General features: G+C 33.3%; 1 protein-coding gene across 1 annotated transcript in view; it reads right to left on the reverse strand.

The window, feature by feature from the left end:
- Positions 1–230: 230 nt before the first annotated feature.
- Positions 231–27,628, reverse strand: part of SYCP2 (synaptonemal complex protein 2) — a 121,984-nt gene continuing 94,586 nt past the window's right edge. The window contains exons 32-44 of the mRNA XM_069072515.1: positions 22,503–22,682; positions 16,231–16,426; positions 13,176–13,423; positions 10,559–10,741; positions 9,030–9,117; positions 5,064–5,213; positions 4,691–4,818; positions 4,077–4,171; positions 3,896–3,995; positions 3,488–3,546; positions 3,197–3,275; positions 2,951–3,007; positions 231–1,036 (exon numbers count right to left, since the gene is read on the reverse strand). Of these exons, the coding sequence (XP_068928616.1) occupies positions 965–1,036; positions 2,951–3,007; positions 3,197–3,275; positions 3,488–3,546; positions 3,896–3,995; positions 4,077–4,171; positions 4,691–4,818; positions 5,064–5,213; positions 9,030–9,117; positions 10,559–10,741; positions 13,176–13,423; positions 16,231–16,426; positions 22,503–22,682 (1,635 nt within the window). The 3' untranslated portion in view covers positions 231–964. The remainder of the gene's footprint in view (positions 1,037–2,950; positions 3,008–3,196; positions 3,276–3,487; positions 3,547–3,895; positions 3,996–4,076; positions 4,172–4,690; positions 4,819–5,063; positions 5,214–9,029; positions 9,118–10,558; positions 10,742–13,175; positions 13,424–16,230; positions 16,427–22,502; positions 22,683–27,628) is intronic.

Below are 27,628 nucleotides of genomic sequence, written 5' to 3' on the forward strand. Positions count from 1 at the left end.
GTGTTCCTCTAGTCATTCCAGGCTCATTCTGACCCTAAGTTGGTTCTGCATGCACACACCTTTCACTGTAGAAATTTTGGAGGGCAAAGCTTTGAGGAATAGTCAATAATCCCCACATGGGAGGCAGAAGTATCTCTAGAAGTAATGGCTCTCTAGTAAGAGCCAATTCTTTTTGCTTCCATAAGGCCTCAAAAGACACATACAAATTCAAAATAAGTTTTAATATATTATGTTACAAAACTAAAGCAAACAGTATATACTCATTTTTACAAATTACTTTACTTAGTGACAGAATCATGCTGTGTCCTAAGAAAATGTAGTTTTGAAAAATTGTTGAAATGGGAATTTTTCTAGACATTCTTTTCTCATACAAGGAACTTGAGGTTACTAGGATAATAATTACTGCTACAGTTTAGATAAATAGTACTTACTGATTTTCATTCAGAAAGTATTTTACTTCATTCAAAGCATGAACCAACTTTCTTAGAGTATTTCCTGCTATATACTTTTAATGATTAAAATACAGATTTAATTAATATTTTCAAAGCCTTTAAAGTCTGGCTCTACTTATTTTAAGTTTTCATATAGAGTAAATTACAATTTATTAAAAAATAGGCTTTGATATAACTTCAATTCAAACAGTCATGCAAAGAGCTAATAAAATAATAAGCAACCATCCTATGAATTTTACCAGCCCAATATTCTTTCTCCTATAAGTTATACTGAGAACATGGTAAATAAAATGAAAGAAAAATAGGTTGGAACAGGTATTGTGCTGTTGTAAATCTCTTATTAATTCATTAGGCAGAAGAATCTATAAGCAATTCTAGGCACATGAAAAGGGATGGATGATGTTCATCACCTAACAGTACATCATCTACACATGCTGGAACATTTATATTTGTATGGTTACAAGAGAAAGGACAGGTGTTTAAAAATGTTACTAAATACTAGTTTTTGTGCATTAAAATTTTCTTTCATCAGATGTAAAGAGTGACATTAATCCTCGTCGAACATTGAGGAGCTCCTCTTCTTGCTGTGGAAAAAATATCATAGTTATAAAATATATAACATTCTTTATACGAACTATCGAAGTACTAAAACAGTATTTTCCAGTTTGACTTTCTCAAAGTATTATGTTAAGAGCACAAAAATATCAATCACTTGCACTTAGGCAAACAATTTGATGTATATTTTTAGATTCCAATAAATTGATTTTAAAATTTATCTGGATGTCTTGGTTAACTAAAATTCTTTCTGTAAATAATTTTAAGATTAAGAAGCAAATGGCTACCTAACTTCCAAGGTTTTCCATGGGATCAAGATACAATATTATATACCTTCTATATTTACAGTATTCCATAAAGACAACTATTATTCAGAATGAAAACAATTAGGTACAAGATTATAAAACCAACAGACTTAAGAAAGTATATTAATGGATTTTAGGAAAATTTTAAACAAGATTTAAAATAAAATGGATTGTTTAACTGAGTGAACCAGAAAACTCAGTTAACTAGGAACACCTCATTCCCCTAGCATTTGGATGAATAGTTTTTATTTAATTCTCTAAATAAGCCCAAATAAGTTTGCAAAGCACTTTAGGTACATTATCTTATTTTATCCTCACAATGACCCTGGGAGGTAAGGTGCTATTATTATTCCTATTTTACCAATGAGAGGCCAGACAGTAGATTAGGGGTGGGGAAACTATGGCTTCGCTGTAGGTTCCCCACTCCTAAGCTAGATAGTGGTTGAGGCAGAATTTGTACTTAGGTCTTCCTGAATTCAAATATTTAAAAGGGGCTCAATTTCAATTATAATTACTAATTAACACAGTGCTTCACAGTAGGAACATAAACATTTGTGAAATCAAAATTAACACCTCAGTATCATATTTAGAAGGGAACTAATAGCATACACTAAGCACAGCAACAGAGATATACTTCTTTATTCTACTTAGTTTTTGGAAAGACAACTGCTTTATCATTTTCCAAAATCTGAACAATGGAAAACTTGTTGGCATCAAAATAGTACTATCCGATAGAGTGGCAAATTACTGATAAACAAGTTCTTATTCTGATAAATTGCCTTTGTAAGTGTAGGCCCAGGAGAAAATACAAGCTCATACATTTTGGGGAAAAGCTATCTTTCTCTCATTTTCTACACTAACAGAATAATTTTCTTGTCTTCAAATGTTAGCCAACTGTTAAACATTTTATATTCATATATTATTAAAATCAGCTCTCATTTATAATTTATAATGAATAGGCAGTGCAGTATAGTAAAAATAACACTGGTCTTAGAATCATATAAACTAAATTCAAGCTCCAAGTCAATCATTTACTAGGTCACAAGCTTAATGACAAAAATAAAATTTTTTAAAATAAAATTAATGTGGTAGTTGCAAAAAAAAAATTAAGTCTTTACTATTATGCCAGGCAATATATTATGCCGGCCATATGTATTATATTATCATATGACTTGTGCAAATCACTTAAACTCTGTTTATTCATCTGTATTATGGGGGGGTGAATTACATTTGGTCTTGATTAGTGAAAATGGTGAATCCCCTGAAGTGGTCACATTATTTGCAATAGCACTGCATTATTTCCATTGGGCTGGAACCAATTACCATATTTTACATAATTATAATTTTGAATAGTACAAATTCATATTCATGCCATCACTTTGGGGGATTCATTATTTGTAGTAGTCAGAATGTGCAAGGATCAGGAACTAGCTGTATCTGCATCACCAGATGCAGATGGGATCTTGTGAATAAAGTGTTTTGTAAACTAAGTGACATAAATGTAAACTATTAATTACTATTAATAGCACTAAAAAGGCTAAGGACAATTTTGGGAAGAAATAAAATTTTGAAGAGTTTTCTTTCAAAAGTATCATTCATTTATTTTAACAGTTTAAATTAGAATAATAATCTATTTACCATTTCCTTAAGAAACCTTTCTTGAAGCCTTTTCATATCTTCTTTCATCAAATGCATCTGTAAATATAAATAAATTTGTTCCATTCAATTTTTCATAAAGTTTTTCCCATAGATCTTTATTATTTAGATTTGCTCTTATTTAGACTTATTATCATTTAAAATAATATGCTAAAATACTAAACAATGAAAAAATAATATGCTAAATATGTGTACTTAAATAATATGCTAAAAATATTAAAACCATACCTCAGACACAAAAATATTTTCTTCATAGTCAATGTTGTGAAAGACATTTTTTTCAAGTGAATTTTTCAGAAGATGAACCCTAAAAAGTAAAATGTGAATTAGAACTATCTTTGTATTTAATAACAACTCCTTAGTTAATTAAAATTGCAGATATATTAAATAAATGTAATAAAATTTTATCCCAAAAGGTCAAGTATTAAAACATTTTTAAAAAGCATTGTTATTTCATTTGTTAAATAAATCAGTATTTTTGGTAGTTTGATTCACATATAAAAACCTAAATCTTCTAACCTTCTTTGTTCATTTTCCTGGTATGCAGTGAACTTCTGAGAAGTTTTTTTCCAAAAGTCCTTTAAATAAAAACCGTAGGAGAAAAATGTGTTACCTTAATTTGAAATTACTAACCAGTGATTGAAAGACCTCTCATTTCAAACCATAACTAAAGCAATTTTGACTGTTAACTCTACTAAGCATTCAGATATTAAAAAAAAAATATGAGTATCTCATTTTCTTGGGTGCTAGAACCTTACATGAAAGTTATATGAAAGATGTCTCCTGTTGTTTCAGGGGTATAAAACATGAAGATTAACAGATGATCTTAAACGTAAATTAGCACTGCACTTACAGATTGCTTTCAAATATGTTTGGAAAAAAGAAACAAAAATTATGTTTTTAAGGTTATACTTAAAAAACACCAACCGAAAATTCTCGTTCCAAGTTTTTTAAAGACAGGGAATCTTTTTCAAAGTTTTCTAGCTCCTCTATGATATTGAACTGGAACTTATCAAGCTGCTTCATTCTATTAAAAATAACAAAAGAAAATTAATTAAAAAATAAAAAAACATTCTGAGAATTTCTCAAAACAGTTTTTGCTACAGACCTGTATTCATGAATGTGATAGTTGATGCTTGTTAGATGCTGCTGAGCTGATTTCAAAGACTGTTTATTAAAATGATCCATTCTTTTGTAGCGGTTCTGAAACACATACATTATGCTTGGCTTTTATTAATTTTTACATAATTAATTTACATGAGAAAAATTTAAAAGTCAGTAAAATAAATGCATTATTATCTTCCAGGTAAAATAAAAAGTTGGATTCAAAATCAACTCCTAATAATTAAATGCAAACTTGTACAGACAAACTGATTTTGTTTTAAAAAAAGGCTATACTAAATCTTATTTTACAAAATAATACAATGGTATGTTTCATCAACAGATGAAAATATTAGTAAGATAACTCATTTCGGAAATCATATTTTCTCATATTTGGAAATGCAGCTCAATTCATGACTATATAAAAAGTTTTAAGTGCCCTAGTAATATGTAACATGTACTCAGGAGCATAAAACAATCATAAAATTCCTCATGTTCCCTTAGGCTGTAGTATTGTTACTTGGTGCATTATACCATGGGGGAAAGGTATTAGTTCTTTAATTGTTTTACTATAGCTGTAGCTTTTAAGAATGAAAAGGTTTTTTTTTTCAAACAACTTACCTGAATTTTTCTTTTAAACTCCTTACTTAGTTTCTGACACATTATGTCTACACCTGAACTTTCAGTCTCCCACATTTCTCCAGGAAAAGAAAACTCATTGGCTGACACTGTAGATACACTCCCGGATACTAAAAAATAAAAGTGAAAGGATGACCAAGACTTTCTGGTTTAAAATTATTTTATCACATTTTCCTAGACGACTAGGTAAAGAAATCGGCCAATTTCAAGTGGCCCGTAAAAAATGTGGAGGAAAGCATCCTCTACATTTTTTGTGGGCCACCCGAAATCCTTTGGTAGGCCACAGGCTGTACAAGCTTGTCATAAGCTATGTCCCAAGTATCCTTATGTTAACATCAGTGTTAGGTCTACCTACCTTTGTAGGTAACATGGTTGCCATCTGTTTTAAACAATTTTGGAGGAAGTAAATTTTGTCTTCTTTCTTCCTCTTCTAGTTCTACTTCATCAGAATTACTTGGATTATCACAGGTATATAACCGTTTGATATTTGTATGCATATTAGATCCTAAAGCATTGTAAAAAAAAAAAGTAACTTAATTATCACATTAAAACACATAATTTACATTTTTCCAATTTAAACCTCTTTGTATAGTATGAATTGAGCTGCATTTCTAAATATGAGAAAATATGATTTCTGAAAATTGTCCATTTTCTTCAAACAATATTGTAACTATGTTATTTAACATTCTTTTAGATGAAACATTCTAACAATTCATGCTCTTGCTCAATAGTACAATAGTGACTGATGTTTGGATAAAGACCTAGCATCAAAAGACCAAAGATATCACATTAACTCTATTGCATAATTATTTTACCACATTTTTCTATAATTCTTTAAAATTGGAAATCCATGTATGCTATATAGGAAGACTTTCTATCAACCAGTACATCTCAATACTCATAGTACTGACTAAGAAAGCAGTATTATAAGTAACTTTGGATATCACGTCTTGGAACACAATCTGGGCAACAGGCATTTAGACAAGTCTTGTTAATGAAATAAAAGCAAAACCTAAGTGAAACTGATAAGAGAACTTCCGCCAGATTCTCACATTTATTTTTACCAATACTTTATACCCTAATAAGACAACACTGAGAAATTTGTAGGTAAACAGAAAAGGAAAAAGAAGAAGTTTGGAAGTGAGCTCTATATTGTGTTATTCATTCCTTCATTTTTTTGGGGGGTGGGCCTCAATTTACTCATCACAGTTTTGAGGGAATTACTCTAAGCCTAAAAGGAATTTTATCCAACCAGGAAGATTAGTGATGCTAAGTGAAAGAGTAAAAATAAAGGGTTCTAAATACTAATAATGCTAGGTCTGAAAATTAAACATAAGAAGATAAAGCCCATATTAAGAAATTAGTATGGCATGTCTAGGTGATAGCTAAATAGTTATGTATTATGAATTATTTTCAAAGTCGTTTAAAAACAATATTTTCTTGCTCTTACATGTTTTCTTTTTCTGTTTTGGCATTTGTTTGAATTAGAATATTTTTGTGGTAAAAAAAAAACATATTTAAATGTAACCCTTATGCTACCCAAATTTGCACTTGCATTAAGTCCTTAAAGGGTGGCTGCTACTTCTGGAGATAACACTCAGCTACTACTAACACTATTTCCCAACTGTATGCTTCCCATAAATAATCAGCCACTAGACAGCTGGTAATTCTTATCAAAGGCATTTAGGGTTAGCAAGAACACCTGATACAAAATATTCCTCCCAAAATCTTAGGGCATGCTGTCCCACAAATTCACAAAGAGTCCTTGGGAGAATGTGGATATGAACTTCAAGGACAAAGGTCATAAGGCACAACAGAAGGGAACCCATGAGGTCAATGCAACTTGTAAATCTGAAAATGTGCTACAGGGCCTCAATTTATGTTCTCCCCCTAGAATCATAGAGACTGCAAAATTAACAGCTGTGGAATGACATCTATGCTTGGCTGAGCATACTCTTGACAAGGTCTCTGCCAGATCCTCTTACATGTTGGGCTAGCTCCTTGATGGGTAGCCTTTACCACCTCTTGCTTCAGGCTCAGCAGTAACCCAGGGGGACTAGATTACTTTTTCAGAAAGGGAAGAGACCCTTAGCCTGAGTTTGGCAAAATCCTCTCCAGGTCTGACCTCTCAGGGCCTTAGGAGAAGGTGGGACAGCAAAAGTTTTGTCTTTCCTTCTGAAAACTCTCCCAGGTTCAAGACTAGACTTCCTCTGTGAGAGACTTTTCCCTATTGTTGTGAACATCCAGTTGATTTCCACCATTTTCATCTCTGGAGGTTAGACCATAACCAGGTGATGACCATTTTTCAATAATCACCAAACATCTTGGAGGTTCAAGGCTCTCCCATTTTAAAAAAGCTTCTATGTTATCTTATTGGTCTATGTCAACAGTTCTCAAGTGTGGTCTGGATAACACTGGGAGTCCCTGAAACCCTTTCAAGGCATCCATGAGTTTAAGAATTATTTTAATAATAGATATTTTTATTGCTAATAAAGTAAATATTGATGGATATAACTCACAAAACAAACATCTTTCTGGGGTTTTCAATAAATTTTTGAGTGAATAAAAGGATCCCAAGACCAAAGAGCTTGAGTTCAGACATTCATATGTAAATGAGCAACTCAAAGCCTCAGATCATGTAACAAGGTGTAGAATGATTCACTCAAGTCACCAAGCAATTTTTAAGCTCCTATATGCCAATCCCTGTGCTAAATGCTGATGAAACAAATAAAGGCAAAAAAAACTGTCCCTAATCTCAAAGAATTCACAGTGCAATAAAACTATGTACAAATAAATTATACACGGAATAAATTGGAAAAGTGTCAAAGGGAATGCATTAAAATAAAGGAGCACTGGGAAATGCTTCTTGTAAAAGGTGAGACTTGAACAGAAACTTGAAGGAAGGTAGGGAAGCCAGGAGAAAGAGATAAGCAGGGAGAGAATTCTAGGCATGAGAGACTGTGGAAATGAACAAAGTTGGGAGATGGAGTGTCTTGTATGAGGATGAGCAAAGAGACATTGTTGTTGAATCACCGAATACATGGATGAGAGTAAGGTGCAAGAAAACTGGAAAGGTAGGAAGAGATTAAGATATAATGGACTAAGAGGTAAGGTTAAGAAGTGCTTTAAAAGTCAAAGAGGATTTTATCTATTTTCTGGAAATAACAGGAAGCAACTACAGTTTACTGAATGGGGGGTTGAAGGGTGGAGGGGTGAGGCTTAGTGATATGCTCATTCTAACTTACAGAAAGATTAATTTGATAGCGAAGTGAAAGATGGACTAGAGCAGGGAGGGAGAAGGCAGAGAGAATAACAGTCAGTAGGTTACTGCAATAGTCCAGGTGTGAAGTGATAAGGGCCTTAACCATTGTCAAGAGGAGACAATACGGTGTTATGTAAAAGCTGTTATAGAGGTATAGTCCGCAGGACTTGATAAGTAATTGGATATTTGGGTGGGGGAAAGACTGAGGAGTCAAGGATGATACTTAGATATTTAAGAGCCTTGGAGACTGGAAGAATGGTGATATCCTCAATAGTTAATATATATAAATACATAATATGTAATTATGATATAAATATAATATATAATATTATGTATGCAACATATATTACATATATTTATGCAAACAGAGGGGAGGGTTTTAGGGAAAAGATAATATTTTCAAGAATTCACATTATCTTTGGAGATACCATATGCAAGGTAATTTGAGGAAGAGGATACTATCAAACAAAAGAAACAGGAAATACTTCCAGTAACAAGAGGCACCTAAGCTGTATCTAGAAGAAAGAGCTAAAGATTCGAAGAGGTAGAAGTGAAGAGTAAGTGCATTCTAGGCCTCAGGGCCAGTTCATGCAAAGGCCTGAAAGTGGAGCAGGTGCAATGTCAAATTCAGGGAATAGGGAATAGACCACTTTGACTAGTCTAGAAAAGTAATCTAGACTATAATGCCAAAAAGATCTTTGTATATCTATCCTAGAGGTAACATGGAGCCACTGAAGATTTCTAAGAAGGGAAGTAACTTGGGCAGACCTATGCTCTGGGAAAACTATTTTTGGAAGCTGTGTGGAAAATGGATGGGCCAACAGAGATTGCAAAGAGGGAAACCAATGAGAGGTCTATTGCATTTGTCCATGCAGGAAGTGAAAAGTATCTAACCTTAGATGGTGGTCATGTGAGTGGAGAGAAGAGGACAGGTGTAAGAAATGTTATGGATGTAGAACTAACTAGATGCAGTAAATTACTGAATATGGAGATATGAGAGAAGATAAACTAATGAATTATTTTACATATTGCTAGATAACATTTTTAAAAGTTACAAACCTTTTCGATGAAGAGTATCAGTAGGTATGTCATACAGTTTTTCTCTCTTTAAGCTAGACAAGGATAACTGTGATGGTGAAAGGGGTTCCTATAACACATGATAATTAGATAAATTCAGAAGAGGAAACAAAAATAATTGCAGTGAGTTTTTATTTATCCATCTCTTTTATATCTTATAGGTAACTATCAACTTTATTTATTCTTTTCTTCATAATTTTTTTCTGTATTTCTCCTGGTTTCTCTGAAAAACTACCTTTAGTCCAGGTGATTATTACCTCATAAATTACTAAATAGCTGTTCTCCTTGACTCTAGTTTTCTCCTACTTCATACCCACCAGATTAATTTTCTACTACAATCAAGATGAAACTGTTTCTCCTGGCTTTTGAGGCTAAACATAACCTGGTCCCATTTCATTTATTTAATTCAATTCAATAAACTGTATTAGAAACTGTGATACAAAGATTAAAAGGCTCAAATAATGGCACAGTCCTTGTTCTCAATAAAATTCTACTATATGAAAGCTGTTTCTCTTATTAACCCCTAAAAAGGCGCCTTTACTCACTATTACAAAGAATATAGCAAGCTCAATTCTACCTCTCTGTCATTGCTTCTATTCTTTTTAACTGTAATGCCATTCCTATAACTATTACTATCCCAATCCTATCCAATCTTTAGGGTTAGCTTTCATCCTGCCTCCTTCCTAAATACATACATTATATCTAAAGTCTCTATTCAGTTCTACAATTGTCATATACTTCTGTATCTCCCATAGTTCCTAGGCAAATACTAAGTACTCTATGCATACTAGTTAATTGACTGTAACCATGTTAAAAAATGTAAGTCAGGTTACTATATAATTAGGAAACAGTAGAATAAATTCAAAATGTTTAAGTCACAAATCACAAAACCAGCCAACACTGTAACTTCAACTTCAGTAACAGGATAATGAAATCTTAGAACTTAACCAAAATAATTTATTTATGCAAGTGTCTTCAATTAATTTTAAAATAGTTATTTCCTATTTTCTTTCTAAATCCTGAAACAAAAATATAGGAAGATAGAGATATATAGATATAGACATACATATATAGATATCACCATGAACACATATATAATTATAATATATGTGGATACATATCCATGTATATCTATATGTTCCAGGATTAAGAAACTTCTCATAGCAAAATTTACTTATTTATAATTCTTAATTTCTTTTTTTTTTAGGAGGGGGAAGGCAGGGCAATTGGGGTTAAATGACTTGCCCAAGGTCACATGGCTAGTAAGTGTTATGTTACGTGTCTGATGCCAGATCTGAACTCAGGCCTCCTGACTCCAGGGCCGGTGCTCTATTCACTGCACCACCTAGCCACCCCAACAATTCTCAATTTCAAACAAAAAAATGTACAGGTAAATTATGTACATAGTTGAGAAATATACAATATTATAATATTTGTCTCATTACAATTTTCGGCAGCTAACTAATTTACACAGCTAAGTTTTTGAAGTTTAACAACTGTTAGCAATTTACCTTTCGTGTACTTTGAACACAATTTTCATGCACTTTTTTCAGTTCTGATCCACTGGATTGTTTCTCTGAATCAGAACTACTTAAATACACAGGGTTGTCATAATCTTGTATATTCTGTGAAGGTATCTCTGCTTCTTTTCCACTGTTATCAATTTTGTCCATTATTACTGGAGTACTTTTAGGCTAGAATCAGTAAGAACAAACAAAACAAATGCATTAGAAGCTAGGAATCATTATTTGGTAGTTTAAATTTTTCTTACAAATAATTTTCCTATAACTCAGTTCCACATGACAGCAAAAATATTTCACAGAGTGAAAACAATAACAGATGTTTGCAAATACTATAAGTACTTATGAGCATTTTTCACAATTTCTGTTTTTAATAAATTTCCCCAACGGAATTTTCAAATAAAGGGATGTAATTTAAAAGATCAGTTACCTATTGTTGTTGTGAAGGTGTACTTCAGAGATTCCTAGGGTTTCCTGAGACCCTTTCATGGGGTCTGTGATGTTAAAATTATTTTCATAATACTGACTTTTAATTTACAATATGATAAATACCATTAGATATAACCCATGTGAATAAAATCTCTTTGGGGTTCTCAATAATTTTTAAGAGTGTAAAGGGTTTTGAAAACAAAAAGCCTGAGAACTGCTAGTTAGACCACTGAATCCTTAAACTGCTTTGAGATTAATCCTGCCAATGATTAAGGATCTCATGTTCATTTTATTTTATTTTTCAAAAATCAGTAGGATTCCATATTAACTGATATTACTTCAAAATAGCTAAAAATCAAAGAGTAATAGAGCTGATCTGGAGAGAATTTGGTCAAGTCCCATGCCTTCAGGAAATAAATTATAAAGTGTAAGTAATGAAGTATAGGTTATTTTCTTAAAGATATCTATATCTAACTAAACTTCCTTTTTAACTGAACTAATTTATTCTAATTTGGTATTTTATGATCATCAAGAACAAGGAATTGCATACATGTAAAAATACTTCATTGACCTTTAGATAATAATACTGTTAATTTTTTAAGTTTATCTTATTATTTCATCTTATTTTTTGAGGGGGTAAGGCAAGGCAATTGGGGTAGGTGACTTGCCAAGGTCACACAGCTAGTGTGTCAAGTGTCTGAGGCCAAATTTGAACTTGGGTCCTACTGACTCCAGGGCTGGTGCTCAATTCACTGCACCACATAGTTACCCCTAAGTTTATCTTAATCAGGTAATTTTCACTAATGTCTTTAACTTTTTCTTCGAGGGTCTGTTTTTCAGACCTTAAATAAATTTTATTTTTCTTTATATACTTCAATTTCTCCACCTTTTTCTAGAAATGTAATGTCTAAAACCAGACACTGTTCTTTACTTAAGTTCTGGAAAGTGCAAAACAGCAAGATTACTTTCTGCCTGTACTAATACATTGTGGAATTAGCTTTTTATACAGTGGTACCACATTACTGGCTAATAAGTAACATGTCAGTTATTCTGCACGGGTCTTGTCCTGCTCTTTCTGTGCTTAGCAGTCAGTAGTTTTTGTTTTTGTTTTGAAAGGGCAGCATTTTGGGAAGAATTTAGTAAACTAAAGTCTTGACTATACATAAACAATTGCTTATATAATTCTGTCTTTAAACAATTCTAATTAAAATATATTCTACAAGTAAATAAGCTGCACACTGATATGAGAATTAAATTAAAACCTTTTGAGTTACAGTAATCCTTTCTGTATAGCCTTTAGAAAACTGAAGCAGCAATTTACAATATGGTACTATAGTAGCCATAAAAATTAATTTATCATCCATAAGGGTCTTTCTGCTTTTTTCTTGTCATTCAGGCTATGTTTCCATATCTTGAACCACCTACCTACAGATACTGAGTTCAATTTAGGAAATTTACCATTCCTTAGAATATATACTGTTTAAATATGCTCATTTCTCTGCTACCAGTAACTCTTTTTCCAGATAAGAGAAGGAAAGAAGACAGGATAAAAAAAGGAGAGGAAGGGAAGGAGAGGGGAGATGAAAGGAGAGAGGAAGAAAGAAGAGGAGAGAGGAAGGAGAATAAAGAGAGGGAGGAAGGAAGAAAGAAAAGAAGGAAGGAAGGAAGGAAGGAAGGAAGGAAGGAAGGAAGGAAGGAAGGAAGGAAGGAAGGAAGGAAGGAAGGAAGGAAAGGAAGGAAGGCGAGGAGAAAGGAAGGAAAAAATTTGCAAGCCAACAGTTTTGTAAGGAAGAGAATATGGCACATATAACTTGAAATTAAAGATAATTTTCTTTTCTTTGCAGGGGGGAAGGCAGGCAATTGATGTTATATGACTTGCCCAAGGTCACCCGGCTAGAAAATGTTAAGTGTCTGAGGCCGCATTTGAACTCAGGTCCTCCTGACTCCAGGGCTGGTGCTCTATTCACTGCACCACCTAGCTGCCCCTAAAGATCATTTTCTAAAGAAGAAATGATGGACACTTTCTCCTTTGAGTACTTTCATTTACTTTCGTTAATCTCTGCATATTTCATTTTTCTTCTTACTCAAAAAAAAAAGTCTTAAAGAAAGCAAAATAAACTATTGCAGGAAAGACATTACTATTATTCCTATTTTTTTTAATAAATGAAGAAATTCTTACCAAAAACAAAGAACTTGAGAAATGTTTATTTTCACACATCAAGTTTTCATCAATATTTTCAGGAGATTCTATCAAACATTTGCTTTGAATTTTCATGTTTGTAGTGTAGAAACTATTTCCTGTGATGCCATGGACACCATTTAAAGATTCTCTTTTTTCAGGTGTTGAATGTTGTGAAAAAGGGGATGTTGACTTTATTGAAGGAATATAATCTTGAGAAAATTCTCTTTCAATTGTTTTCTCTGAACCTATAATATAGAATTACCAAAGACTGGAATTATCAAATTAATCATTGCTATTTAAATTTTTAAAAATAGCTAAAAGCATCATTTGAGAAAAAAATTTCTAATTTAAATGACATTGTTAAATGAAGTCCTTTCATTTAAGTAATTAGATTTAATCTTCAAATAAGACCAAATTGATACATTTAAAATGTTTTATAGTTCTTGAAAACCTATCAGTGACTAGAATTTTTAAAATTAAAAATTAATGAGAAATTTTAAAAAGATTTAAAAAGGATTTTTCATATAAATTATATCGTAAGATCAAGCCAAGGTATTAGTCATTCTACTGACATGTCAGCTGGATAATAAAATGAGGAAACTAAGTATTAGAAAAGTTAAGCAAATAGCTAAGTTCTAGAAATAAGCTAGTATAAACTGCCAAACTTATTATCAGCTACTCAGCTCTCACTTCCAATCAGTAGTATATAAATTCTTACATACATACATATTGATGTATGTGATATAATCTCAACAAGCTTATGTCTATAAGTATTTATGATGATGGTGACTGATGTAGGATTTTAAAGACCTAGCTATACCAGTGACTGTATAATTAAGTTAATGGTATTAACTTTAAATCTCTAGTTTTTATAACAAAATTAATAAAATTTAATCCATTTAAAAATAATCTTTATAACTGTTTAGAAATAATCTCAGATATGCTATTCTTTTTTTCATTTTTCAAATGCTTTATTAACTTCTGATTTACATCATTAATTTCTGCCAGATTTTGAGTTACAAATTTTCTCCCCATTTTTCCCCTACCCACCACCCCAGAAGAGCAGTTCCACAGGATATCCCCTCCTCCAATCTGCTCTCTCCCATATCTTCTCTCATACCCCCTTAGACTTTTCCAGTAGGGCATGGTGGATCTCTATGACCCAGTGCATGTAAATCTTCTTTCCCAATTACATGTAAGATAGTATTAATAATAGTATATATGTATCCAGACAACACTACAAATAGAACACTGTAGATGAGTTGTAGTATTCTGTGTAGTTGCCTGGAACACTTTTAATGTCTCCTCACAGTTTTTGAATAAAAAGCAGTTCTACAGGGTAGATCTGGCATACTTTGTATGTATCCAGAGTTACCAAAACAAATATAGTTTTTTCTTTTATTTGTAACACCGTGTGTTGGAGCTATTGGATCCCATGCTTTCTTTTTAAAGTGCATTTTTAGCAATGGGTTTGTACCAGGTAATAGCCATTTTAGTATAATTGTTCATCACATTGTCAATAAATGATGGAAATTTAAAAAATAATAATGTATATATGTATATATAAATTTAAATATTTGATTTTAAAACTTTGAATTCCAGATTCATTTCCTTCCTCCCTTGTCACCCACCCTTACTGGGAAGATAAGCAGTTCAGTATAAATTGTACATGTGTAGCTAATGCAAAACATCAACATAGTGGATATATTGCAGATATGCTATTCTTGGAGTTGTTCTCATAATAAGGTATCCTTATTAGAAAGTAAAGGTGAACGCCAAAACTCCAAGGCATGTCTACAATTAAAAGAAATTTGCATAAAAGCAAGTATGTTTAACTACTTTTTCTTTTTTTTTAAGCAATTGGGGTTAAGTAACTTGCTCAGGGTTACATGGCCAGTTATTTTCTGTGGGTGCCAAGTATCTGAGGCCAGAACTGATCCTGGGTCTCTCAACGCCAGGTTTGGCGCTCTTACTCACTGTGCCACCTGGCCGCCCTGTTTAACTGCTTTTTCACACAATAAAGAAAGCAAATTATTTCAAGTTTTTGTGTGAATTCTACTTTACTATGATGATTTAACTGAAAAAAGTCAAAATAAGAATTTCTTACAATTTATTTTATTCTATAAAGAAAAACTACTTTGAGCTAAAAACCCATCAGAAAATACTTTCACATTTTCATTTATGAATAAATGATAATTGTATAATTTGATCTTTTCTCTATTAGCAAAGTAGCATAGTGGACTGAGCACTGAACTTAAAATCTGAATTTGAATCCCACCCCAGACATGTGGTAGATATGTGACATGGAAAATCACTTAACCTCTCTCAGATTCTTCTCAGTAAAATGGAATTCATAGCATCTATCTTACAGGGTTGTTGTGATGATCAAATTAGAAAATACAAGTAAAGAACTTTGCTAATCTTTAAGCACTATATAAATGTTAGCTATTATAATTGCTAACATAGCATTGGTTGTCATTTTGATGCGGTAGCTTAAGACTTGAGGTAGCTTTAAGTAGGCTATACAGCATTTTAATAGTAAGGATTTGCATTTGAGAAGCATAGTTAAAAGATGTGATGAAAAACATGTAACAGGAAAAAAGACGTTATGTCAGAAATGCCAATGAAGGAGAACATATAGAAAAATCTGAGGGATCCATCAATGGCTAAGAAATATTAAAAATCAGATGAAAGTCTTCAGAATATTGGGTCTATCCTCTAAGGAGGATTTCTGGAAAGGAATGGACAAAGAGTTAGAGTAAGAAAGTGTGGAATTATGATGTGCAGTAGTGATGGAAGTACCCATTCTGATGAGGTCCACCTAAATATCTTAATTAAAACTTTTTACTAATATCAAAGTAAAATTTTACCTTTACTATACTTCATAAAAATTAATCCTAATATGACAGTCAAAATATGAAGATGATTTTTCTATATATAACAGAGAAACCTCTCAATGAATTTTTCATAAGCTTAACTGTAGGTCAGAGGAGAAAAATGGAGATAACTTAAGCCAAAATTTCTACAAAAAGACAAGAAAAATGACACTGACATCTCATTACTTCTATAGATGCTGGGCTTCCAGATAAGGGAATTGGAGATGAGTCAAGTTTTTTTTCTCTTATACAATCTTTTACTTTAGATGAATTCCCCCCTCCTTTTGATATTTCTTCTGCTTCAGTAGAAATAGCATTTTGGCCTTTTTTCAATTGCTTCATAGTTTTACTTTTGTTATGCATATCTGCAACCTAAAAAAACAACAACACTAAATTATATTTTGAAATGCTTTATTGGTATGAATAATCATTTGTTTGAACACACAATGAACAGAATATACTTAATTTTATTAAAAATCAATTATTTAATGCCAAAGTATGAGCTATACCATACTGTAGAGGATTGTAATGAAATATAAGTCCTAGATTTGATTTCCATATCTTAATGGTTTTCTGTATTTGAACACATCAAATGTGCCACCTCATTTTTTCAATTTACCTTCAAATATCAATACCATTTGAACATAGGAACCCCTTTATAAAGGTTAATATAGAAGCTTATTTATTTAAAATAATGGTCCCAAAATTTTGTTTAACTAATGGCAACTATGGATCCATTTTTATTTTTCTAGGCCTTGCACTATTTAATCATATCAATAACAAAATCAATAAACCTACTCATCAATGTTACAGATGTTGAAATAAGTATTATAAAAAGTATTATCTGCCAATAAACTAAGGGACCAACTGATTTGTTTGTTGTTCATAGTTTCAAATATGAAACATAATGATTAAAATATAATCATATTCCAATGGATTTCTGATTTCACTTATGTTAATTTCCCTTCAATAATGCAAAAAGGAAAAAATTAAAAAATAAACAATTTTCAAAATCACTGACTATTAGGAAGTCATTCTTTTCAAAATAATTTAAACTGAATTATCACTTAAGAGCTGATCTCAAGAAGAGATATGAGATCAAGAAAATTTAATGATGCTCTTGTCTCTAGGAGTAGGGAATAGTTCCTGGACCTGTGATTTCAATGTTAAAGATAACTAGATTTAGAAACACCCTCTACCAATAAAAACTAGCACTTTCTCTGAAACTAGTATTAGAGTATTGTCTACAGCACCAATATATTAAATTATCCGTACTTCCAATATGTGTCAGAGGCAGGACTTGAATTTAGGTTTTCCTATCTTCAAGAACAGCTTTCTATGCAGTATTACCCATTGCTTTCAATTCTCTATAGGATTACTAATAACCAGAAAATCCTTTCCTTTCCACTAAGCTTTTTATGTTGTTTACAAAATAGTTCTATCTCTCCTATTCCAAAACTACCAGAATTTGGACATAAAACACCAAATGACATTTAATTAGTAAATGATGTAAAGATTTTACTGTTCTTTCATGTGTTGGCTTAATGCTTCTATTCTCATACAATTGAATGAAAGAAGAAAATACAACATGGTCCTCAAGCTTGTGTATTCTCCTTCTGCATCCACAATAATGGCAGCAGGGAAGCCAATATTAATTATTAATATTCTAGATGCAAGGCTTATACCCAATGATTACTGAATAGCCAATACCACAGAAAGTTCTGAAAAACATCAATTTTAGGATTAATGAAAAGCCATAGCATGGAATAATGGAAAGAAAATGAATTTGGGGTCACAGATCATGGGATCTAATACTAGCTCTGATGATTTCTTCTTGCCAGACTTTAAGCAAGTTATTTAACTTCTGGCCTTCAGTGCCTTTATCTTTGAAATTAAGGAATTAGACTAGGTTATATTTAAGTTTGCTTCTAGTTTGGAAGCACATAAAATAAACAAATTTCATTCAGCAAAATGGGAGGATGACTCAGATTTTCAAGTGAGAAACACATAAAGAAGTGAGTTGAGTTGGTTTTGTTGAAAACTAAAAAGCAATTAGAAACATGATTTCATAGGGCATTTTCTCATCTCATCTTATAGTACTCGTGATAAGCATTAACAGAGATCATCAATTAAATATGCACCAACATTTCTTACAAAGGATGAAGAAACAGAAAAAATTATATATAGATTCTGACAAAAATCATCCAAATCTAGTTAAGTTCAATGCAACAACTTTTACAGAGAAAAACAGTGAAAGATATGTTGTAAAATATGATTCAATGCCAAGAAATTGGAGAAGGTAAAAGTTCAAGGATTACCTAGAAGCTATTATTTTAAGTTATTCAGGATGGTTTTTTTCAAGAGAGAGTCAATAGGTATTGGAGATAGTGAACAATGAAAATAACATTACCAAAAATGAAAAGGATTGTATTTTGACAATTAATAAACAACTAGTCTTACTGACATAGAGATCATTTCTGAATTAGCTATAAGTTTATATTAGTCAGAATAAAGGTCAGTTGAAAACAAATCAGAAAAAGGTGAAAAGATACTTCATCAATTATAATAGCTCCAACTGAAACTATTTAAATAAACTGTTGAATCTGAAAAATGGATAAAGGGAAATCTATTAATTTTGATTGCCACCAACCTTATATAAGTTTAACTGATGTAAATAGTTTCAATAGGAGACCAAAAAAGAGCAAACATTTTACCTCCTTAGGGGTAGCTAGGTGCCATAGTGACTGGAGCACTGGGCCTGAAGTCAGAAAGATCTGAGTTTATATCAGACCTCAAGACACTTACTAGCTGTGTGAGTCACTTAACCTCTGTCTGAATCAGTTCCTTCAATTTTAAAATGGAGATTATAATAGTATCTATCTCACAGAAACATTGAAAGGACCAAATGAGATATCTGTAAAGCTTAGCACAGGCAAACAGTTTCGAACCTAATGAATGTTTCTTCTTTCCCCTTTTTCCCCAACCCCCTTGCCAAGTAAAGAGACATGGCAGCCAAGAGGAACTACAATTTTGAACATGATCTTATTTACAAAATATTAAGGAAAAGGAAAAAGAAACATTTAAGTACTTTTGACTTACAAAACAGTGAAAAGGCAAAGGATTGAAGACAGTAAAGTAACAGGAAGAATAGTGAAGACAGCCTCACAATTCTTCCACAAAAAATATAGAACATGTACCATTGTCAGATAACGTTTTAAAAAAACTATTGAGGGGCGGCTAGGTGGCACAGTGAGTAAAGCGCTGACCCTGGAGTTCGGAGGACCCGAGTTCGGTTCCAGCCTGAGACACTTAACACCCACACAAAAATACTAGCCGTGTAACCTTGGGCAAGTTGCTTAACCCCAATTGCCCTCCAAAAGGCAAAAAAACAAAACAAAACAAAACAAAAAACTATTGAATTATTTTTCCAGCCTAGGTCAGCATAAAGTGACAGAAAGGAACAGGGTCTAGTCAGTGGTACTCAGTGTCAAGTAAAAGATTTCCATTAACTGTTGCAGAGTGAAATAAGCCAAATAAAGAATACAATATACACAATGCCTACGACAATGAAAGAATCATTAAAAAAAATCAAAAGTGAATGTCACAAAATTATAAATACCGTGTTTCCCCGATAATAAGACACTGTCTTGTTAATTTTTTGGACAGAAAAACACCAGAGGGCTTATTTTCAGGGGAGGGCTTATTTTAATGAACATTGACAGCAATTTTAATAAACAGGTAAATGTGAACAAAAAAATGTACCTTTATTCAATAAGCAAATCACTGGGGAAGAACAGGATGACGCGCTCACTGCTGCAGCTCTGATTGGATGCAGCTCGGAGAGCGGCGTGCGTTTCACCCGGGGTGGGGGTGGTGGGGACGGTGCATACAGAGGGTACCGTAATGTAGCGTGTAGCGCAGGGGATCACCTTCACTACAGTAGCAATCTCAATAGGGCTTATTTTCAGGGGAGGGCTTATTTTAGAGGAATCTTACACAGTAAGGGGAGGGCTTATTTTCGGGATAGGTCTTATTATCGGGGAAACACGGAACTAGCATGATATCAAAGGATAGATGTGAGAAGAAATAAACTCCTTTGCAGAGATGGGAGGTCCACTAGTGTTGAATGCTACACATAAGAACAGACAATGTATTGAACAGTTTTGGTGATTTTTCCTCCTTTAAAAAAATCTTTTAAATTATTATTTGTTATATGAGATGGCTCTCTGAGAGGAAAAAGGGGTAAGGCTTCTTGGGGAAATTTTGGTGCTGTAAAAAAGCTCGTCAATAAAAATGCATTCAACAAGAAGAAAAACATTTCTAAGTGCTTACTAAATGATGGTTGGTCAAGTTATCACTTTTATATATTAAAAACAGGAAGGAAAATGCCTGAAACCAATGTAGAAATTTGTTTTGCTGGACCATAGTGCTACATATTGAGGACTTTATTCTTTTAGGTTTTTCTTTTTCTTTGCTCAGGTTAGAGAGATTAGTGAGAGGAACAGATTAAATAAAAAATAAATATAAAAATCTTGATATTTGAATTCTAAATAGACAAGTAGGAATGAACTTTACTCAAATGTGTACAGCCTATTAGTGAAACCTAGGAATAGACAATACTGAATTTGAATGTAGGAGAATATTGAGAATGTCTGACTTTGATTAATTTTTTACAAACATTATTCTGTTGCAATTGACCCAATAACAGAAAATATATTAATTTGAGGACATTTTTCAAAAAATGAATAAAAATCTCTAGAACTTTTCATTTTACTTTGACTGAAAATATAAAGAAAAAACAGCAGAGGCATAAATTATTGCCTCAGAGTACTAAAATCTGGAGAACGTGAACTACATAGTTCTCTTTATAGATTATTTGGCATAGTATCAAGCTCAACTAGAAAACTAGTAATTGCTTACTGTCAAAGGTTTTGTTTTGAAGATTAAAAAACAAAGCAATTCATCATTGGTTATAGGATAAATAAAAGATACTTCTTACTTCAAGAATATATAATTTCAAAGGTATGGATATAAAGAAAACCACAAACCCTCTATACAGTTTTGATGGTCTTTGGGATTTGCTGTGGCTGAAAATTTTATCATCCTATGTTCAAATCTGTGATGAGCTTCTCTGAATTTGATGTTCTTAGATAACAGGTATACACACATGCCCATCACGAGGCCCACACTCAAAGTCTTTACAGTTTAATAGGAGGGATCTCCCAGAGCTTACACTCCACTAGAAGAACTTTTAAGAACCCAAGCTCACCTCCACAGCACAATCAGACATCCAAATATTATCTTACTGAAGGGAAATGTCTTATGACACTTAACATCTGGTGAAGAGGTTATATACTTCTATTAAGGTTTGATACTTTTATTAAAAGTATCTTGGAGAAAGAAATAAAAGTTCATATATATTTTCAAGTAGTTTTAGAAAGAAGTCCCTTTTTATGGCCTCTTTTTCTATACTATGCTCACTTCTATTTCAGTGACTTGCTTAAATCTAGAAAGATTGCCTACCTTTTCTTTCTCTGTAATATTGTCATTGTGATATCCCCTCCACCCTCAAAGTATTATAGAAAGACTTCCTTGATCATATTAGCTCTGGTTTAAATCTCCTTCGAATTTTTTATAGTATTTATAATATATTTCAAATAACTCCAAGCTGGTTACATAGTGAAGAATTTTTTGTTTACAACTCTTGAAGACTGTCTCCCTAGATTATAAAGGGGTGGCAATCTACAACAGTGGAGGGAAGTAGTATCCATACTCATATTTAACCATCACAGATCCTATATATCTGTCTACCTATCTATCTATCTACACATATACATATGCATATATATGTATATAAACACATGCATGCATGAACATATACATACATATATCAATTAAAATATATAATTCATATATACACATGTATGTGTATGTATAAAATGTAATATATTGTCTAGCAATATTCACTAGTGTTTTCTTTGTATTAGTCTCCCCAATTAATTGTAGACATTTTAATGACAAGAATCATTACATTACTTATACTTTTTCTCCTTCCTCCCGCTGGAATACAGAAGCTTAATATGTATTTGCTAAAAGAATGAATTAAATGTTTGCTTTGAAAACACAATCAATAACATTCTTATAAATCATGTTTCCTGAATGTCCCAGTTTGGAATTACTAATCTGGAGGATAAAGTATTTTAAGCCATAGAATCTATAAACAAATCATTAGTTGTACTTAACTAGAGAATAAAGCACTCCTTTTAAAAATATAATTAATGACATGTAATTTATAAATTAATGTTATAGAGGTACTTTTTGGTAAATTTTTAGTTATTATACATGTGTTCCTCTCTAAAGGGAATAGCTTTAACAAATATAATTAGGAGACTTAGTTATTTTTAAACATTTGTAAAAATATATAATGATTTTAATTGAAACTATTTACCTGAACTAATAATTTCTGTTCATTGAGGGTACTTGGCGAAGATTCTTGTTCACTTTCTGGTTCTGAATTTGAGAAATCTTTATAATTTTTTTTTACTAATCCTGCTCTCCGAGGACGTTGGGGTCTTGCTGCTTCTGTGATTGTTTCGTCTACCTTTGTGTTGGGATCTGTATTACAAGTCTGGGATAAAATTAATTAATATTAGTCAATCATAATGAGCTAAAATTCTATGTTCTACATTATTGTTAGAAAAATTAGCATTTTAGCAAGACATATTATATTTATACAGCTATGTTAACAACTATAAACAAACTATATATTTGCACATGCAAATATAAAGTCAAAATTCTTTGATCCTGGCCCATTTCCTAGCCTTCTCTTACCACAGTCACTAAATAACTGATAATTCTATTTCAAATAACTATATCCTTTATTACCTGTAAAATCGTTTTAAATCATAACTAAACAATTTTATAAACAAATTCAATAGCACATGAAAGTAGAGAAAATAAAATGCATCAATACCATACTTCACAGCATAATTGTCACAGACTTTCCACCAAATTTTTTTGCAATGGGGGGGAGGGTGTGTGCAACCATTATGTAAAGCTTTTAAAAAAATGTGCCAGTATTTCTTAAAAACCATTAATTACTAAACTGTATTGCTGGCAGGAGAACTGTACAGTTTAGCTAGCACAGGAAGATGCAAACCTTACCATTTTGTGTGACTTACCCAAGGCAGCTTTGCCTGCCTGCCTGCTCCCCTTGTGCCTATGGCTTTTAACTGGGTTGAGTGATAGTACCATTAGTACTGCAGCACTTTAAACAAACCATGCAAGTTAGCTTTCAGAAAAATCCTATATGCATGTGCTGAGAATTTGAGGCTTGTGGCTTGCAATGTGTGAGAGATTAATGTGTATCCATATTCCATTGGTGAATACATTGCTGCTGTTTACCTTTTAAGTGGAATAATGAATAGAATCATATGTTGCAACAATTATGCGATGAAAGGTTACAAGCCAGTTTTGGGGCTAAACAAACAGGGTGCAATGATTATATGTTGAAATACAATAATAATAGTGCTAGCCAAGACCAAATAGTAAAGATCAAATAATTACAGAGGAAGACAGAGTAAGCAAAAGAAATTAGGAATAACCAGAGATATGCAATTGGAAGAGATAATGTGCTTAAGAGTTCAGAGAAGTCATACAACACCTTTTGGTGATATAAAAGCATGTTATAGGAGGTTGTAATGCCAAGCAAAGGCAACTTCCCAAGGTTCAAAATACCAGCATAGGTGCTCTCCATTTTATACAGGGAAAAATTAAGAACAGAGAAAATCAAAATATAGCATCATTGAAAGTACAGCATTCACCAAGTGTAATTCAATCAAGTACTACCCCACCCCTGGACATTATAATTCATTTAGTCAATCCCAAAGACCCTCTTCCAAGTACTACTCCACCCCTAGGCTGTACATTCATTTAGTCAACCACAAAGCCCCTCTTCTCAAATGGAGATTAGTTTCCAATCATTATTAGTAAAGTACATTCATTTGTTCAATCACAGAGCACAAAAAAGTCAAAAGTTCCCCACCTTTGGATCACAACTGAATCTACCCCAGAGTTATAACAAGCTTAAGCACAGCATTTAATACCCAAAGAAAGGTCTTTTCTTCCTCTTGACCCAAGGCAAGTTCTTAGCAATCTTTGTTCCTGGGGAGACAAAGCTTAGCAAAGCCACAAGATACATAGCTAGTGTCTTCATTAATTCATTCTCTGTCTGCAGAACAATCCTAGGACCCCTGAAAACATTAGCAAAACCCTGTTCCAGGATTTCTGTAAACATACAACAAGAAAATCCTTCTTCAGGGCTTCTGAACCAAAAGCAAGGTTCCAGGACCTCTGCAATAACAGTATTGGCTTTCACCAGTGGGCACAATTCACTCTCTGTCTGCAGAACAGTCTCAGGAGCTCTGAACCAACAGCAAAGTTCTAGGACCTCTGTAACAACAGGACTTTCACCAGTGAACAAATTTGGCAAAACAACATCAAAACAGACAGACAATACCAGCATAACAGCCATGTCTCCTCAGTCCTTGGCAGCTCTGGGCGGCAGCTTTCAAAAGTCCTGGGCAATTCGAACTGGCCCTCAGCAATCCTCTTTGTCTCTCTCTGCTTCCAAAAAGTTCTGCCTCTCTCTTTTCTTGTGTCTCTCTAAATTTACATCACCAGCTCCTCCCAGTTCAGCACTCTCTTTCCACATCAACAATTCCATCCCACAAGTGGGATTCACAAGCTCTGGGTTTTAACACAATCAATCCTAAAACCAAGCCAATACAAGGGGATCTTTAAATTCCATTACTATTACAGAGGTGTAGCTAAGACAGTGGAGTAAAGGCAGGGACTTGCCTGAGCTTTCCCCCTAATCCCTACAAATACCCTTAAATAATGACTCCAAACAAATTCTAGAGTAGCAGAAACCACAAACATAGAATGAAATAATTTTTCAGTCCAAGACAACTTAGGAAGTCAGCAGGAGAAGTCTCATACACAAGGGTGAAGGAGGGCAGTCCAGTATAGGCTGCACCAGCACAGAAGGAGCCCCAGCAAATTGAGAGTAGACCTTGGTGAAACTGAATCAGTGGCAGCAGTGGCAGTTTCCAAACCTTTTATCCCATGGGCACCAGAGACAACTTAGAAGGTCAGCAGGAAAGGTCTGTCATATTTGGGTGAGAGTGGAACACAGTCCAGCATAGGCTGCACCGGCAAAGCCCTAGCTCCAGCCAACTAGGAACATGCCTTGGGAGATACTGACTTCACCTGGCAGATGGTAAGGGGATCAAACTGATCAGAAGGAGATTACAGGGGTCATTTTGCTAGCACTGAAGCAGGACTCTTGCTTTGCCCAAATTTGGACCTGGATCACAATGCTGGGTGGCAGTCCCAGGGCGAGGAAGAGCTCTAACACAGCAGAACTTGTGGCCACAGTGCAATGGGGACCCTTCTCACAGTTCCAGGGCAGAAAAGAGGGCTTGTGATCACTCACATAGCAGAGCACAGGCCAGAAGAGGAATAAACACCTCTCCTTAGATCATACTACCTAGGAAGAACTGAAAACTTACAGGTCCCTAGAAGTATCTCTGAAAACAGCTACATAAAACCCCTGGAGCTTGGGACAGTGTGCCTTCTACCCTGGAAGCAGATCCCTACCTTAACAAAGCGTTAAAAAGTCAAGCAAATGGTTGGGGAAATGAGCAAACAATGGAAAGAAACTCTGACTACAGAAACTTACTTTGGTGACAGGGAAGATCAAAACACACACTCAGAAGACGACAACAGAGTCAAAGCCTCCAGGAAAAATATGAATCAGTCTCAGGTCATGGAAGAGCTCAAAAAGGATTTTGAAAATCAAGTAAGATAAGTAGACGAAAAATTGGGAAGAGAAATGAGAGTGATGCAAATAATGATGAAAAACAACTCAACAGCTTGGTTAAGGAGACAAAAAATACTGAAGAAAATAACACCTTAAAAAACGGACTAGGCCAAATGGCAAAAGAAGGCCAAAAATTCAATGAGGACAGCAATGTCTTAAAAAGCAAAATTAGCCAAATGAAAAAGGAGGTCCAAAAGCTTTCTGAAGAAAATAATTTCTTAAAAATTAGAATGGAACAAATGGAAGCTCATGAGTTTATGAGACATCAAGAAACAATCAAACAAAACCAAAAGAATGAAAAAATAGTTGACAATGTGAAGTATCTTATTGGAAAAAGAACTGATGTGGAAAACAGATCCAGGAGAGATAATTTTAAAATTGCTGGATTACCTGAAAGCCATGATCAAAAAAATGAGGCTATACATCATTTTTCAAGAAATGATCAAGGAAAATTGCCCTGATGTTCTAGAACCAGAAGGTAAAATAGAAATGGAAAGAATTCATTGATCACCTCTTGAAACAGATCCTAAAATGAAAACTACCAGGAATAGTATAGCCAAATTCCAGAGTTCCCAAGTCAAGGAGAAAATATTGTAAGCAGTCAGAAAGAAACAATTCAAGCATTGTGGAGCCATAATCAGGATAACACAAGATTTAGCAGCTTCTACATTAAAGGCTTGGAATATGATATTCTGGAGGACAAAGAAGCTAGGATTACAAAACCATGAAATGAAGAAAATGAAGAAAAAATGAAGAAAATAATTTCTTAAAAATTAGAATGGAACAAATGGAAGCTCATGAGTTTATGAGACATCAAGAAACAATCAAACAAAACCAAAAGAATGAAAAAATAGTTGACAATGTGAAGTATCTTACTGGAAAAAGAACTGATGTGGAAAACAGATCCAGGAGAGATAATTTTAAAATTGCTGGATTACCTGAAAGCCATGATCAAAAAAATGAGGCTATACATCATTTTTCAAGAAATGATCAAGGAAAATTTCCCTGATGTTCTAGAACCAGAAGGTAAAATAGAAATGGAAAGAATTCATTGATCACCTCCTGAAACAGATCCTAAAATGAAAACTACCAGGAATAGTATAGCCAAATTCCAGAGTTCCCAAGTCAAGGAGAAAATATTGTAAGCAGTCAGAAAGAAACAATTCAAGCATTGTGGAGCCATAATCAGGATAACACAAGATTTAGCAGCTTCTACATTAAAGGCTTGGAATATGATATTCTGGAGGACAAAGAAGCTAGGATTACAACCAAGAATCACCTACCCAGCAGAAGTGTATAATCCATGAGAGGAAAAAATGGGCATTCAATGAGATAGAGGAATTTCAAATAAGTACTCTTGAGAACAAACCAGTGCTGAATAGAAAATATGACTCAAATACAAGAACCAAGAAAAGCATAAAAAGGTAAACAAGAAAGGAAAATCATAAGGGACTTAATAAGAATAAACTGTTTACATTACTACATGGAAAGATGATATTTGTAACTCATTTGTAACTTTCTTATTATTAGAGGAGTTAGAAAGAGTATATATAGACAGAAGGAACAGGTGTGAGTTGAATATGAAGAGACGATATCTAAAAATCTAAAAAATAAAACTGAGGGGTGAGAGAGGAATATACCGGGAAAAAGAGAGAGGTAAAATGGGGTAAATTATCTCACATAAAAGAGGC

Source organism: Petaurus breviceps, unplaced genomic scaffold (genome assembly GCF_028583685.1).
Source record: "Petaurus breviceps papuanus isolate PSGF00001 unplaced genomic scaffold, PetGlider_PUasm1.0 90847, whole genome shotgun sequence".
Classification (NCBI taxonomy): domain Eukaryota; kingdom Metazoa; phylum Chordata; class Mammalia; order Diprotodontia; family Petauridae; genus Petaurus; species Petaurus breviceps.